Raw genomic sequence first — 15,455 nt, forward strand, 5'->3', positions numbered from 1 at the left:
TATTTCTGTAGCAGCACAGAAATTCAGAAGGCTGTCATCGCTGTTTTGAGTCTTCTGAACCATGTGTTTTATTTTCTAATTTGGAGTGACATTTTCTTTTTGTATTCAAAATGACTATTGTTGAATCCTGTTTAATCACTTCAAAGACCATCTTATACATTATTAAGTAAGCTGTAATGGCTCTTTCTTTGGACTCCACTAGCCAGGTAATAACCAGGGGACAAATGAAAGCACAGAGGTGAAGCTGAAGCTTTTAATGTCCTTGCATAGTAATTGCATACTTGGCAAAGACTCATCCTGGATTATTTTCAGATTTAGAATATTGCTTTTATTTTCTACTGTGCAGTTACATTTCAACTATTAAAATTTAATGTTTATGACTCTTGATGTTCAAAACCAGTATAAATGAAAGTTAAATTTTAGGTCACCTATGTTCTCCGCACTCTTGTCTTAATAGAAAAAAGCTTGGCCAGACCACAAGCGGGAATGCAAATGCCTTAAAAGCTGCAAACCTAGATATCCTCCAGACTCCGTTCGACTTCTTGGCAGAGTTGTCTTCAAACTTGTGAGTATAAAACTCATGAAATATAGCTGGGTTTTGGTTAAATAAGCATATGCAGTTGCATTTTCAGGTATACCTCAGAGATGTTGCAGGTTCAGTTTCATACCACCACAATAAAGCAAATATTGCAATAAAATGAGTCTCACAAATTTTTTGGCTTCCCAGTAAATATAAAAGTTATGTTTACATAACACTGTAGTCTATGAAGTGTGCAATAGCATTATGCCAACGAAAACAATGTACATACCTTAATTAAAAAATACATTTCTAAAAGTGCTAAGGATCATTAGAGCCTTCAGTGCATCATCATCTTTTCGCTGGTGGATGTTGATGGCTGCTGACTAATCAAATGGTGGTTGCTGAACTTTGGGCTGGCTGTGGCAATTTCTTAAAATAAGACAACAGTCGAATTTGCCGCATTGATTGCCTCTTCCTTTCGCAAATGATTTCACTGTAACATATGATGCCTCACAGCATCTTCACCAGGAGTAGGTTCCATCTCAATAAACCACCTTCTTTGTTCATTCATAAGAAGCAACTCCTCATCTTTTCAAGTTTTATCATGAGATTGCAGAAAATCAGTTAATTTTTAATCAGTTAATTTATAATTCTTCAGGCTCTACTTCTCTCTGTTTTAAAAAAATTTTTGCTTTTATTTTAGATTCAGGGGGTACATGTGCAGATTTGTTACATGGGTATATTGCATGATGCTGAGGTTTGGAGTATGAGGGATCCCATCACCGAGGTAGTGAGCATGGTACCCAGTAGCTAGCTTTTCATCCCTTGCCCACTCCCTGCTTCTTACCTCCCTCTCATATTCCCCAGTGTCTGCTATTCCCATCTTTGTGTCCATGTCCACCCAACATGTAGGTCTCAGTTGTAAGTGAAAACCTGTGGTATTTGGTTTTCTGTTTCTATGTTAATTCACTTAGGATAATGCCCTCCAACTGCATTCATGTTGCTCCAAAAGACATGATTTCCCTCTTTTTAATGGTTGCATAATACTTCATAGTGTTTATGTATCACATTTTCTTTATCCATTGTACTGTTAATGGGCACCTATATTGATTCCGTGCCTTTGCTGTTGTGAATGGCACTGTGATGAACGTATGAGGACATGTATCTTTTTGGTAGAATGATTTATTTTCCTTTGGATATATACCCAATAATGGGATTGCTGGGTTGAATGATAACTCTTTGAGAAATCTCCAAACTGCTTTCCACAGTGGCTGAACTAGATTACATTCCCACTAACAGTAGATAAGTTTCCCTTTTCTCTGCAGCCTCGCCAGCGTGTGTTATTTTTTGATTTAATAATAGCCACTCTGACTGGTATGAGGTGGTGTCTCATTGTGGTTTTGATTTGCATTTCTCTGATGATTAGTAACGTAGAGCATTTTCCTATGTTTTTTGGCTGCTTGTATGTCGTCTTTTGAGAAGTGTCTGTTCTTGTCCTTTGCCCACTTTTTATTTTTACTTTTTGAGACAGGGTCTCACTCTGTTGCCCCAGGCTGGAGTGCAGTAGCGTGATCATGGCTCACTGCAGCCTCAACCTCTGGGGCTCAAGCAGTCCTCCTACCTCAGCTTCCCGAGTAGCTGGGACCACAGGTGCACGCCACCATGCCCAGCTAGTTTTTGTGTTTTTTCCTTTTTTTTTCTGGAAAGACGAAGTTTCTTCATGTTTCCCAGGCTGGTCTCAAACTCCTGGGCTCAAGAAATTCTCCCACCTCGGCCTCCCAAAGTGCTGGGATTATATAGGTGTGAGCCACTGTGCTGGCCCTTTGTCCACTTTTTAATGAGGTTGTTTGTTTTTTACTTGGTTCTGAATTGCTGAAGTTCCTTATAGATTCTGGATATTAGACCTTGGTTGGCTGCATAGTTTGCGAATATTTTCTTTGATTCTGTAAGTTGTCTATTTACTCCGTTGCAGGTTTCTTTTGCTGTGCGGATGCTCTTTATTTTAATTAGGTCCCACTTGTCAATTTTGTTTTTGTTGCAATTGCTTTTGAGGACTCAGTCATAAATTCTTTCCCAAGACTGATGTGTAGAAGGGTATTTCCTAGGTTTTCATCTTGATTCCAGTTCCTTTGTTCTTTCCGTCACATCTGCAGTTACTTCCTCTACTGAAATCTTGACCCCTCAGTGTTATCCGTGAAGGTTGGAACCAAGTTCTTCTGAATCTTCTGAACTCCGGTTCATGTTGATGTTTTGACCTCCCATTGGGAGAGCATAGGCAAAGTAGATTTACCACAAATAGTAAGGGCCCTGGCATTTTAGGAATGGTAAATGAACACTGGCTTCAACCTAAAGTCACCAGCTGCATTAGTGCCTAAAAAAAAAGTCCACTTGTTATTTGAAGCCAGGCATTGAATTCTCTTTAGCTATGAAAGCCCTAAATGACATCTTCTTCCAATATAAGGCTGTTTCATCTACATTAAAAATCTGTTGTTTAGTGTAGCCAAATTCAATTATTTTAGTTAGGTCTCCTGGATCATTTGCTGCAGCTTCTATATCAGCACTTGCTGCTTCACCTTGCACTTTTTTAGATTTATGTATGTATGTATGTTTTGAGATGGAGTCTTGCTTTGTCACCCAGGCTGGGGTGCAGTGGTGTGAGCTTGGCTCACTGCAGCCTCTGCCTCTTAGGCTCAAGCGATTGTCCTGCCTTAGCCTCCTGAGTAGCTGGGACTACAGGCACCCACCACCATGCCCAGCTAAATTTTTTGTACTTTTAGTAGAGACAGGATTTCACCATGTTGGCCAGGCTGGTCTCGAGCTCCTGACCTCAGGTGATCTGCCCGCCTTGGCCTCCCAAAGTGCTGAGATTATGGGCGTAAGCCACCGCACCTGGCCACCTTGTGCTTTTATGTTATGGAGATGGCTTCTTTCCTTAAACCTTATGAACCAACCTTTGTTAACTTCCAGCTTTTCTTCTGCAATTTTCTCCCCTCTCTCAGCCTTCATAGAATTGAAGCAAGTTAGGGCTTTCCTCTGGATTAGACTTTGGCTCAAGGGAATGTTGTGGCTGTTTTGATCTTCTGTATCCAGGCCACTCAGATTTTCTCTAGATCAGCAATAAGACTGTTGTGCTTTCTTATCACTCATGTGTTCATGGGAGTAGCTCTTTTCATTTTCTTTCAGAACTCTCCCTTGTATTGACAACTTGGCTGTTTGGTGCAAGAGGCCTGACTTATGGTCTATATCAGCTTTCAATATTTCTTTCTCACTAAGCTTACTAATTTCTAGCTTTTGATTTAAAATGAGAGATGTGCGGCTTGTCCTTTCACTTATAGGTCATTGTAAAGTTATTAATTGGCCTAATTTCAATATTGTTGTATTAGAGAATACAGAGGCCCGAGGAGAGGGAAGAGATAGGGGAATAGCCAGGCAGTGGGAATAGCCGGTCGGCGGAGCAGTGAGAACACACACAACGTTTATTGATTAAGTTTGTGGTCTTATATGGGGATGGTTTGTGGTACCCCAAAACAATTACAGTAGTAACATTAAAGTTCTCTGATCACAGGTCACAGTAACAGATATAATAATAACCAAAAGTTTGAAATATTGTGAGAATTCCAAAATGTCACACATAGACACAAAGACATAAAGTGAGCACATGTTGTTAGAAAAATGGCATGGATAGACTTGTTCAATGATGTAAATCTTCAGTGCAATGTCTGCAAAGCACTATAAAGTGAAGTGTGATAAAATGAGGTATGCCTGTGTTATTCCTATTTAAGGCTGAAATTAACCCCATGTTAATGTAGAAGGTAGATTATTCCAGGGAGTGTCTTAAGACAAAAAAATTTGTTCTTTTCCTATTATTCATGGAATCTGTAGCAGTGAAGAGATACATAGCCTCTCTTTGAAGGCCCTGCTATCTTCTTGTGGAAATAAAGATGGAGGAGGTTCTATCTTTGTGGTATGAGATGGTAGTAATCTCTGTTACATTGCCTTTATAACTTGGGTATTGTAAACTAATGCACAGGGCAAGCATGTCATTTTCTACTTGCCTCTTCAAGGAAGATACGCATACATAATTAGTATTAACTGGAAGAGTGCTTATCTTTTTTCCTAGAATTCTTTGAAGTGATTTCTTCGGCCCTTTTTTGTAAGTGGCAAAGCAGTAAACTCTGTGAAATCTTGCTGTGGTGAAGCCTTTTAGATTTTTTTACCCATCTTTAGTGTGAATATCTTTCTCAAATTATTGTAGGCTCCCGATTTGTCCTTCTCCTTTTTTTCTTTTTTGAGACAGGGACTTGCTCTGTTACCCAGGTTGGAGTATAGTAGCATGATCATAGCTCATTGCAAGCTTGAACTGCTGGGCTCAAGTGATTCTCCCTCCTCAGCCTGCTGAGTAGCTGGGACTACAGGTGCATGCCACCATGCCTGGCTAATTTTTGTGTGTTTTGTAGGCGTAGGGTTTTGCCATGTTGCGCAGTCTGGCCTTGAACTCCTGGGCTAAAGCAATCTGCCTGCCTCGGCCTCCCAAAGTACTGGGATTATAGGTGTGAGCTACCATGCCCCACTTTTTCCTATTGTTTACTGACTCTTTTGGCCAGTATACAATTTTATAGAGGGTTTTACGAATATCAAAATATGGGAAATTTTTGTACAAGAGTTTTGCATTTGGAGATTAAACTGTTGAGTGAAGATACAAGTTAGATTTTTATTTTAAAGTTGTTGATTAATTCAGTCTAATAAGAGTGATGAATAGAAAGAATATATAGAAAATGTTCTTTTTGATGGACTTTCATTTAAATATACAAAGGTACTCAAACATATTTGTTTATATATTGGAACACTTGAAATTGTCATTGGCGTTTTCCCCTTTTCCTTCACAGATGGATGGAGCACCTTCAGAATCAGAGAAGCTTTACTCATTTTATGATCTGGAGTCAAGTAAGTGATTGTCTATCAGCATCTTAAAAAAATTTCTATAATTTGTTTGCTGAGTTGGTGAATGGATTTATTTTTAACTACGTTTTTCTGTTTCTTTATGATGTGATGCAAAGCTAACAGAATTTATTTTTATATACAACTGTCACACTGGTTTATTTCACTTATTCCAGGGTAGCTTCATCCTGATAGGGGTTAGTAAAGCACCATAACGATGTTCAGGTTAGATGGGGTAGTGTAACCATTAGTCCAGTTGACAAAATCATTTTTCTTGTTGTTTTTCCTCCCTGTTTCCCTTCTTCTTGTTCTTGGTTTCCTGTTCTGGTTTCTTTTTGATGTCAGAGAATAGTGATTTAGTGAACAGGGGGATTCCGCGGAGCTTTTAGGGTTACTGATCTTTTAGATATTAAGGAAGGTAGAAGGAACAGATGACTCAGTCTCTACAGCAGTGTGGAGCATCGTTCTTCTCCGAAACTACCATGTAGGTAGCCACTTTCTTGGAATGACTTAAAAAGCTTCCCATATCTGAGCGTTAAGCAAAGGTAGGCTTCGTTTTGCTTTCGTATTGGCACAGATCCTTTTCATTGAGGTTGTAAGTGATTTCAACTCAAAACTAGCCAGGGCACATACAGTAAATTTGCTGCACAGTTTAATACTTCTGGATGGAGACAAGATGATCTAGTACAGATTTATATAAGGTTGTGGGATATGAAGTTCCCATGATAATAAATTATTATTTAAGAAATCATTGGGTTAATTATTCTGTTAAATAAATAATCTAAAGAATGTGCATAGACATAAACAACAGAGTTATGCTATAGTTCAACTTGATGTATCTTTTCAAGTTTTAAAAGACAGCAAAGTATGCAAATTTTCTTGTTATATTACTGCTAGGTAATTAACATCTGTTACCATGGGTTTTACTCTTCACATTAGCCCTACTCAGTACTAGTGTCATACACATGACCTTAAGTGAAATACTCTCAAATGTTATTAATTGACCTGTTATATACTTTTAGCCTTAACACCCCATTTGTGGTATAATTGAAAATGATATTTAAAGGGGGTAGTATTGGCGTTAGAACTTTTTTCCTTCTTTTGTTTTAGAACCGTCTCCTTCTGTTTGGGTTGATGCCACATCATATCTTGTTTTTTGTCTTTGTTTTTTGGAGATGGAGTCTCTCTTTTTGTCCAGGCTGGAGTGCAGTGGCACAATGTTGGCTCACTGCAACCTCTACCTCCTGGGTTCAAGTGATTCTCCTGCCTCAGCCTCCTGAGTAGCTAGGATTACAGGTGCGCAGCACCACGCCCTGCTAATTTTTATATTTTTAGTAGAGATGGGGTTTCACCGTGTTGGCCAGGCTGCTCTGGAACTACTGACCTCAAGTGATCTGCCTGTCTTGGCCTCCCAAAGTGTTGGGGTTACAGGCGTGAGCCACCGTGCCAGGCTCCTTTATCTTGTTTATTCAACTCAGATAACTTGATGTTGAAATTGCTGTGCTTGATCCCTCTTCTATTCATGATCTACTAGCCACGTGACACATTTAACCTATTTGAACTTTATCTGAACTTTTTAGTTCTTATTTTCTGTCTTTTTGCCTTAGAGGTGATGCTATTTATTAGTTTAGTCATCACCTAGTTGTAAATTATTTCATGGAAAAGTCTGCTTAAGTTTACTGACTTAATAAGAACTTACAATTGTTTGTATGTGTGTACAGAATGATGTAGAAAATCTGGTAACACACAACCTCACTGATTTTGGTTTTAATGCTTTTTCATATATATGCATACTTATGTTTTGATAGGTGTTTGATCTTACATTGCAGACAAAATTTGGCAGAATTTAATTGATAACATATGCATCATATTTAGTTGTCAAAAGATAAAACAACATGTATTTCCTCTTTGTCAAAATCCAATGTAAGGTAGGAAATATTTGGTTTAACAGCCAGCATTGAACACTTGAAAATTATCCTTTAGAAGTTTACTTTGAGATTGTGCTATTTATTTTCTCTTTAAAAAAGATATTAACAAACTGACTGAAGATAAGAAAGAGGGCCTCAGGCAACTTGTAATGACATTTCAACATTTCATGAGAGAAGAAATACAGGATGCCTCTCAGCTGCCACCTGCCTTTGACCTTTTTGAAGCCTTTGCAAAAGTAAGTGTTAAGTTTGCTCTTTGCTAATTCCATACATCAACCATTTGCTCCTTATTTTGTCGTTGGTTACAAAAATGTTGAGAATCTTGACAGGAAATTCAAGACCCTTAATGCCTTATATTACTTCCTTATCATAGTGAGTAGAGAATGAGAGAATGTATTGTGTGCATTGAAAACGGTATGAATTTTTCTGTTTTATTAATATTCTTGTTATTGCCTGAGTATGTTCATTGTCAACTCTCAAAGTGTACCCTTGGAAGAAAGATTATGCTTTCTTTTCTCAGAAGAAAATAGCATATCCCATTATTTTTTGTGAATGGACTTGTTTGCCGTTGCATTGCATTCGTTGAGTTTTATGGTGGTGGTTTAAGCATAGAGCCTGTCTTTGAAATGAAAAATTTATTGAAATCCATTTCTTTTCTTTTCTTTTTTGTTTTTAGACAGAATCTCGCTCTGTCGCCCAGGCTTGAGTGTTGTGGTGTGATCTCGGCTCACTGCAATCTCCGCCTCCCAGAATCAAGCGAGTCTCATGCCTCAGCTTTCCGAGTAGCTGGGATTACAGGCATAAGCCACCACGCCCAGCTAATTTTTGTATTTTTTTTTTTTTTGTAGAGACAGGGTTTCACCTCGTTGCCCAGGATGGTCTTGAACTCCTGACCTCAGGTGATCCACCCGCCTCGGCCTCCCAAAGTGCTGGGATTACAGGTGTGAACTGCCACACTTGGCCTCCTGAAGTATTTTTTTTTTTAATGATTCCGAGGGTTTATCTTGGCCTAGGGAGGAAGAGTGCGATGATTGATTTTTTTTTTTCTTCACTAGCCCATAGGTATGAAATGATTGCTTCTTGATATTTACCCTGGGATAGGAATGACAGAAACACCCCCTCACTGCTATGGATCTGCTGTCCTCGCTTTCTCACATTCTGTGTTTGCATTTGTTTTAATGTTGATCACAATTTAATAACAAGTAAAACATTACTTTTGACAATTTTGCCACTTATTTTGTAATTTGTAAGCACACATTTGAAGATATATTTATGCCATTAATATTTTAAGGCATGTTTTAAAATTTACTGTTTTCTGAAAAATTAAATGTAATTGGTTTGATTGCTGGAGATTTATTCCAGTTTTTCTCAAATGTATTTTTATTCTGTATGGTACATTTTTATGATTTTCTGATTGTCATCTTAGCATTATATTCTGGTTTATCTATAATTTAGAATTGATTTCAACATTTACTGGTTTCTTACAGTGCATCTGAAAACTTTCTCATCTATTTCATGTGCTTCTGAAAATTATAACCTATAGTATTATCGTGTACCGTGCCCAAGGCTCTTTTCATGTTCAACACTATAAACACAAACACCTACCGAAAGATAAAAATATACCTTATGATGATTATTACCTCATTCCTAGTGTTTGTGGCTATTCTGTGGTAATTATTTCTATTGTTGGAAAATGTTCCAGTGATAATTACTGATGTTATTAATATCCATGAAAAAATTTTAAAATACTTTCTGTTGCTACATGTAAAATGTGAATTACTATCCCAGTTCTTCTTTCTTTGTGAAGATTTTAGTCTCATGTATTTTATAATGAAATTCTCTCCATGTTGTATAGGGGGAAAATTCTGTTGCTATGATTAAGTGGACCAATTTTTAATACAGTGCTTACCCTTCTCCCCACATAATATTTGTTATTGCTAGAATAGTAGAACATATGCAGTTTTGAGATTTTGGGGCATAACTGGCCTTAGATGTGTCATTTCTGCATTAAAATATAGGTTAGTAATCAGATGAAAGCAACCAATAACCTACGGCCTCTGTACTTTCTGGTGAAAATTTTGTTAATGTTTTTAATTTGTATTTTTCTGCTTATAAATTTGTCCTTAAATCACTCCCCTCCTTCCCGCCCCCGACTCCTTCTCCCTCCTTCCCACACCCCCCCACTCCTTCTCCCTCCTTCCCGCCCCCCTCCTTCTCCCTCCTTCCCCCCCAACTCCTTCTCCCTCCTTCCCGCCCCCCCCGACTCCTTCTCCCTCCTTCTCGCCCCCCCGACTCCTTCTCCCTCCTTCTCGCCCCCCCCGACTCCTTCTCCCTCCTTCCCGCCCCCCCGACTCCTTCTCCCTCCTTCCCGCCCCCCCGACTCCTTCTCCCTCCTTCCCCCCCAACTCCTTCTCCCTCCTTCCTGCCCCCCTGACTCCTTCTCCCTCCTTCTCGCCCCCCTGACTCCTTCTCCCTCCTTCTCGCCCCCCCGACTCCTTCTCCCTCCTTCCCCCCCGACTCCTTCTCCCTCCTTCCCCCCCAACTCCTTCTCCCTCCTTCCCGCCCCCCCCACTCCTTCTCCCTCCTTCCCGCCCCCCGACTCCTTCTCCCTCCTTCCCTCCCGCCCGACTCCTTCTCCCTCCTTCCCGCCCCCCCGACTCCTTCTCCCTCCTTCCCCCCAACTCCTTCTCCCTCCCTCCCGCCCCACCCACTCCTTCTCCCTCCTTCCCGCCCCCCCGACTCCTTCTCCCTCCTTCCCGCCCCCCCGACTCCTTCTCACTCCTTCCCCCCAACTCCTTCTCCCTCCTTCCCCCTGACTCTTCTCCCTCCTTCCCGCCCCCCCCAACTCCTTCTCCCTCCTTCCTGCCCCCCAACTCCTTCTCTCTCCTTCCTGCCCCCCCGACTCCTTCTCCCTCCTTCCCCCCGACTCCTTCTCCCTCCTTCCCCCCAACTCCTTCTCCCGCCTTCCCCTCCGACTCCTTGTCCCTCCTTCCCGCTCCCCCCCGACTCCTTCTCCCTCCTTCCTGCCCCCCCAACTCCTTCTCCCTCCTTCCTGCCCCCCAACTCCTTCTCCCTCCTTCCTGCCCCCCAACTCCTTCTCCCTCCTTCCTGCCCCCCAACTCCTTCTCCCTCCTTCCCGCCCCCCCCAACTCCTTCTCCCTCCTTCCTGCCCCCCAACTCCTTCTCCCTCCTTCCTGCCCCCCTGACTCCTTCTCCCTCCTTCCCCCCGACTCCTTCTCCCTCCTTCCCCCCAACTCCTTCTCCCGCCTTCCCCTCCGACTCCTTCTCCCTCCTTCCCGCCCCCCCGACTCCTTCTCCCTCCTTCCCCCCGACTCCTTCTCCCTCCTTCCCGCCCCCCGACTCCTTCTCCCTCCTTCCCCCCGACTCCTTCTCCCTCCTTCCCGCCCCCCCCCGACTCCTTCTCCCTCCTTCCCGCCCCCCGACTCCTTCTCCCTCCTTCCCGCCCCCCCGACTCCTTCTCCCTCCTTCCCGCCCCCCCGACTCCTTCTCCCTCCTTCCTCCCCCAACTCCTTCTCCCTCCTTCCCACCCCCCGACTCCTTCTCCCTCCTTCCCGCCCCCCCGACTCCTTCTCCCTCCTTCCCGCCCCCCGACTCCTTCTCCCTCCTTCCCGCCCCCCGACTCCTTCTCCCTCCTTCCCGCCCCCCCGACTCCTTCTCCCTCCTTCCTCCCCCAACTCTTTCTCCCTCCTTCCCGCCCCCCGACTCCTTCTCCCTCCTTCCCGCCCCCCGACTCCTTCTCCCTCCTTCCCGCCCCCCCGACTCCTTCTCCCTCCTTCCCGCCCCCCGACTCCTTCTCCCTCCTTCCCGCCCCCGGACTCCTTCTCCCTCCTTCCCGCCCCCCCACTCCTTCTCCCTCCGTCCCGCCCCCCGACTCCTTCTCCCTCCTTCCCTCCCGCCCGACTCCTTCTCCCTCCTTCCCGCCCCCCCGACTCCTTCTCCCTCCTTCCCCCCAACTCCTTCTCCCTCCCTCCCGCCCCACCCACTCCTTCTCCCTCCTTCCCGCCCCCCCGACTCCTTCTCCCTCCTTCCCGCCCCCCCGACTCCTTCTCACTCCTTCCCCCCAACTCCTTCTCCCTCCTTCCCCCTGACTCTTCTCCCTCCTTCCCGCCCCCCCCAACTCCTTCTCCCTCCTTCCTGCCCCCCAACTCCTTCTCTCTCCTTCCTGCCCCCCCGACTCCTTCTCCCTCCTTCCCCCCGACTCCTTCTCCCTCCTTCCCCCCAACTCCTTCTCCCGCCTTCCCCTCCGACTCCTTGTCCCTCCTTCCCGCTCCCCCCCGACTCCTTCTCCCTCCTTCCTGCCCCCCCAACTCCTTCTCCCTCCTTCCTGCCCCCCAACTCCTTCTCCCTCCTTCCTGCCCCCCAACTCCTTCTCCCTCCTTCCTGCCCCCCAACTCCTTCTCCCTCCTTCCCGCCCCCCCCAACTCCTTCTCCCTCCTTCCTGCCCCCCAACTCCTTCTCCCTCCTTCCTGCCCCCCTGACTCCTTCTCCCTCCTTCCCCCCGACTCCTTCTCCCTCCTTCCCCCCAACTCCTTCTCCCGCCTTCCCCTCCGACTCCTTCTCCCTCCTTCCCGCCCCCCCGACTCCTTCTCCCTCCTTCCCCCCGACTCCTTCTCCCTCCTTCCCGCCCCCCGACTCCTTCTCCCTCCTTCCCCCCGACTCCTTCTCCCTCCTTCCCGCCCCCCCCCGACTCCTTCTCCCTCCTTCCCGCCCCCCGACTCCTTCTCCCTCCTTCCCGCCCCCCCGACTCCTTCTCCCTCCTTCCCGCCCCCCCGACTCCTTCTCCCTCCTTCCTCCCCCAACTCCTTCTCCCTCCTTCCCACCCCCCGACTCCTTCTCCCTCCTTCCCGCCCCCCCGACTCCTTCTCCCTCCTTCCCGCCCCCCGACTCCTTCTCCCTCCTTCCCGCCCCCCGACTCCTTCTCCCTCCTTCCCGCCCCCCCGACTCCTTCTCCCTCCTTCCTCCCCCAACTCTTTCTCCCTCCTTCCCGCCCCCCGACTCCTTCTCCCTCCTTCCCGCCCCCCGACTCCTTCTCCCTCCTTCCCGCCCCCCCGACTCCTTCTCCCTCCTTCCCGCCCCCCGACTCCTTCTCCCTCCTTCCCGCCCCCGGACTCCTTCTCCCTCCTTCCCGCCCCCCCACTCCTTCTCCCTCCGTCCCGCCCCCCGACTCCTTCTCCCTCCTTCCCGCCCCCCCCGACTCCTTCTCCCTCCTTCCCGCCCCCCGACTCCTTCTCCCTCCTTCCCGCCCCCCCGACTCCTTCTCCCTCCTTCCCGCCCCCCCGACTCCTTCTCCCTCCTTCCCGCCCCCCCGACTCCTTCTCCCTCCTTCCCGCCCCCCGACTCCTTCTCCCTCCTTCCTCCCCCAACTCTTTCTCCCTCCTTCCCGCCCCCCGACTCCTTCTCCCTCCTTCCCGCCCTCCGACTCCTTCTCCCTCCTTCCCGCCCCCCCGACTCCTTCTCCCTCCTTCCCGCCCCCCGACTCCTTCTCCCTCCTTCCCGCCCCCCGACTCCTTCTCCCTCCTTCCCGCCCCCCGACTCCTTCTCCCTCCTTCCCGCCCCCCCACTCCTTCTCCCTCCGTCCCGCCCCCCGACTCCTTCTCCCTCCTTCCCGCCCCCCCCGACTCCTTCTCCCTCCTTCCCGCCCCCCGACTCCTTCTCCCTCCTTCCCGCCCCCCCGACTCCTTCTCCCTCCTTCCCGCCCCCCCGACTCCTTCTCCCTCCTTCCCGCCCCCCGACTCCTTCTCCCTCCTTCCCGCCCCCCCGACTCCTTCTCCCTCCTTCCCGCCCCCCCCCGACTCCTTCTCCCTCCTTCCCACCCCCCGACTCCTTGTCCTTCCTTGTTCATGAAAGATCCTAAATTAACCTAAATGGATCCTGCAGCTTTCAGGGATGAGTCACTGAGCTCAGAATGTTGATGGTGTGTGATGGTGCAAATCACATCAAGCACACGGGAACTGGGTGAAGATCCCTGGGCAGAGATTTTTATCCCAGTCTGCTGCTCCTCTCCTCATTTTACTCTGGTGTAAAATTAATTAATCAAAGAGAAGAAATGGGCACCATAGAAAAATAACAAAAAACAGCAATTAGTTTATTGAGGCCAGGTAAAGCCAGCCTTCTTCACAGCGTAAATTCAAAAGTCAGTTCATTAGGCTGTGGCATGCAACTGTCCCTGACTGACAGTTTGTACATACAGAGGAAGCTGCTGACTTCTGAATTTACGCTGTCAACAAGGCTGGCTATACCTGGCCTCAATAAACAAGATCTTGTTTTGTGTTTTTCTTTTGGTTCCTCTCATTTACATTCATTCAGGTTCTGTGCAGATAATAGACATACTAAGCTTATGTTTTAGCCCATCTTTTTTTTTTTTTTTTGAGACAGAGTTTTCGCTCTTGTCGCCCAGGCTAGGGTGCAGTGGTGCAATATCGGCTCACTGCAACCTCCACCTCCCAGGTTCAAGCGATTCTCCTGCCTCAGCCTCCCAAGAGTTGGGATTACAGGCGCCTGCCACCACGCCTGGCTAATTTTTGTATTTTTAATAGAGACGACATTGCACCACGTTGGCCAGGCTGGTCTTGATCTCCTGATCTCGGATGATCCACCCACCTCGGCCTCCCAAGGTGCTGGGATTACAGGCGTGAGCCACTGCACCCGGCCAGTTTTAGCCCATCTAATTTTCATTGAAAGGTATATGGAATTCTGAGAACTTTTCTAAACTTGCTTATGTCTTCATTTTTTTGACTTTTAAATGATAGACATTTTCAAACACACACAAAAATAGAGGGACTAGTAGAATGAATCTTCATGTTTCTATCAGCTTGTTTCCCTGATTTTCAGACTCATTTTTTGTCTGTCATTTTTAATACTTACAGTTCACACAGATGTTCTTTCTCTTTGGAGTTTTAAACCTTCATTAGAATTAGTCTTTTCTTATCAAGTCTCTTGCCCTGCTGAGAGGTGTTTGTTAGTTGAATCTGAATTTGCTTAGCAAGTTCAGCAGACTTTTATTTATTTATTTGCAGGTCTAGCGTGTGCAAAATACTCTTGATACAGGGTTGTAGAAGTATGTGGCTAATTCTAAATCTCAAAATTATCTATCAAGGCAGAAAACTTCAGCAGGTCAAAGTTCATTACTTGAAGAATATGCATATCTTTATCAAACTTGCACTTCCCATGAAAGGAAAGGGCTCGGGGAGGATGAGAAAGTTCTTAATCCCGAGAGCATATTTCATTGTCTGGTGAGCTGATGGCTTTTTCTAATGGAAACTCATGATTAATGCTTGAAAAGTTGGCAGTTTGTATTTTGAACACTGGAGTTTCTGGCGGAAAAATGGTGTGTCTTTCCTGTCGGACCGTGTTCTCAATGCTGAACGTGCATCTGCTGCGTAAGCCTTAATTTTACTTGGAAAATTTCTTCTGTTACTTGTCATTTTCCCGGTCATATTCCCAGATATTCCTCCTTTTCACCCCACTTCTTAGCATCAGTGTTAGTCTGACGCTGACTCTTTTAGCACCATTGTTAATACACACACACCCTAATAGCAATTGGGGTTTGATTGTGGAGTTTTCTGTATAAATATATCCTATCCACTTATGAATTTGTTGCCTGGCTATAAAAACTGAGTAACATGAGCCATAGGAAGGAGGAATTTTTCTATGGGTGGGTGTCAAGGAGGACCTCATATCAGAAGTAGAAACTGACGTAAATTTCAAAAGCGAGGCTGGTGTTGGGAAACAGTGATATACGGTGGTCTAGAAATGCTATTGGGGAGTGAGGGGTGTTGATTCCTTCAACCTCCTGAGGGAAATATATCAACCTCCTCCGGAGAAGGTTTTCAAAGGAAGTTGTTACCTGTGAAATACAGATTTCAGTTATATTTAGTAATTATAGTAGAGTTAGAATAAGAGCTTGATGTTTAAAATGTTTGTTTTGCACTAAATGTAATAGAAAGTGAGGGTAGGGATACTCCCAGAATTTCTCTAGAGGAGGGGATGCTGAGTGATAATCTGGTGGATGGAGAGGCTAGAGCAAATTACTTGCAGCTTTATTTGCA

At 45.7% G+C, this 15,455-nt stretch overlaps 1 protein-coding gene across 5 annotated transcripts in view; it reads left to right on the forward strand.

Moving 5' to 3' along the window:
• SMYD3 (SET and MYND domain containing 3) overlaps window positions 1-15,455 on the forward strand; it is a 749,014-nt gene that overhangs the window by 169,192 nt on the left and 564,367 nt on the right. For all 5 annotated transcript variants that reach the window (XM_024252046.3, XM_024252056.3, XM_054549979.2 and 2 more), the window contains 3 exons: window positions 458-565; window positions 5,407-5,464; window positions 7,486-7,622. In XM_024252046.3, the coding sequence (XP_024107814.1) occupies window positions 458-565; window positions 5,407-5,464; window positions 7,486-7,622 (303 nt within the window). The remainder of the gene's footprint in view (window positions 1-457; window positions 566-5,406; window positions 5,465-7,485; window positions 7,623-15,455) is intronic.

This window comes from Pongo abelii, chromosome 1 (assembly GCF_028885655.2).
Source record: "Pongo abelii isolate AG06213 chromosome 1, NHGRI_mPonAbe1-v2.0_pri, whole genome shotgun sequence".
In the NCBI taxonomy this organism is placed as follows: domain Eukaryota; kingdom Metazoa; phylum Chordata; class Mammalia; order Primates; family Hominidae; genus Pongo; species Pongo abelii.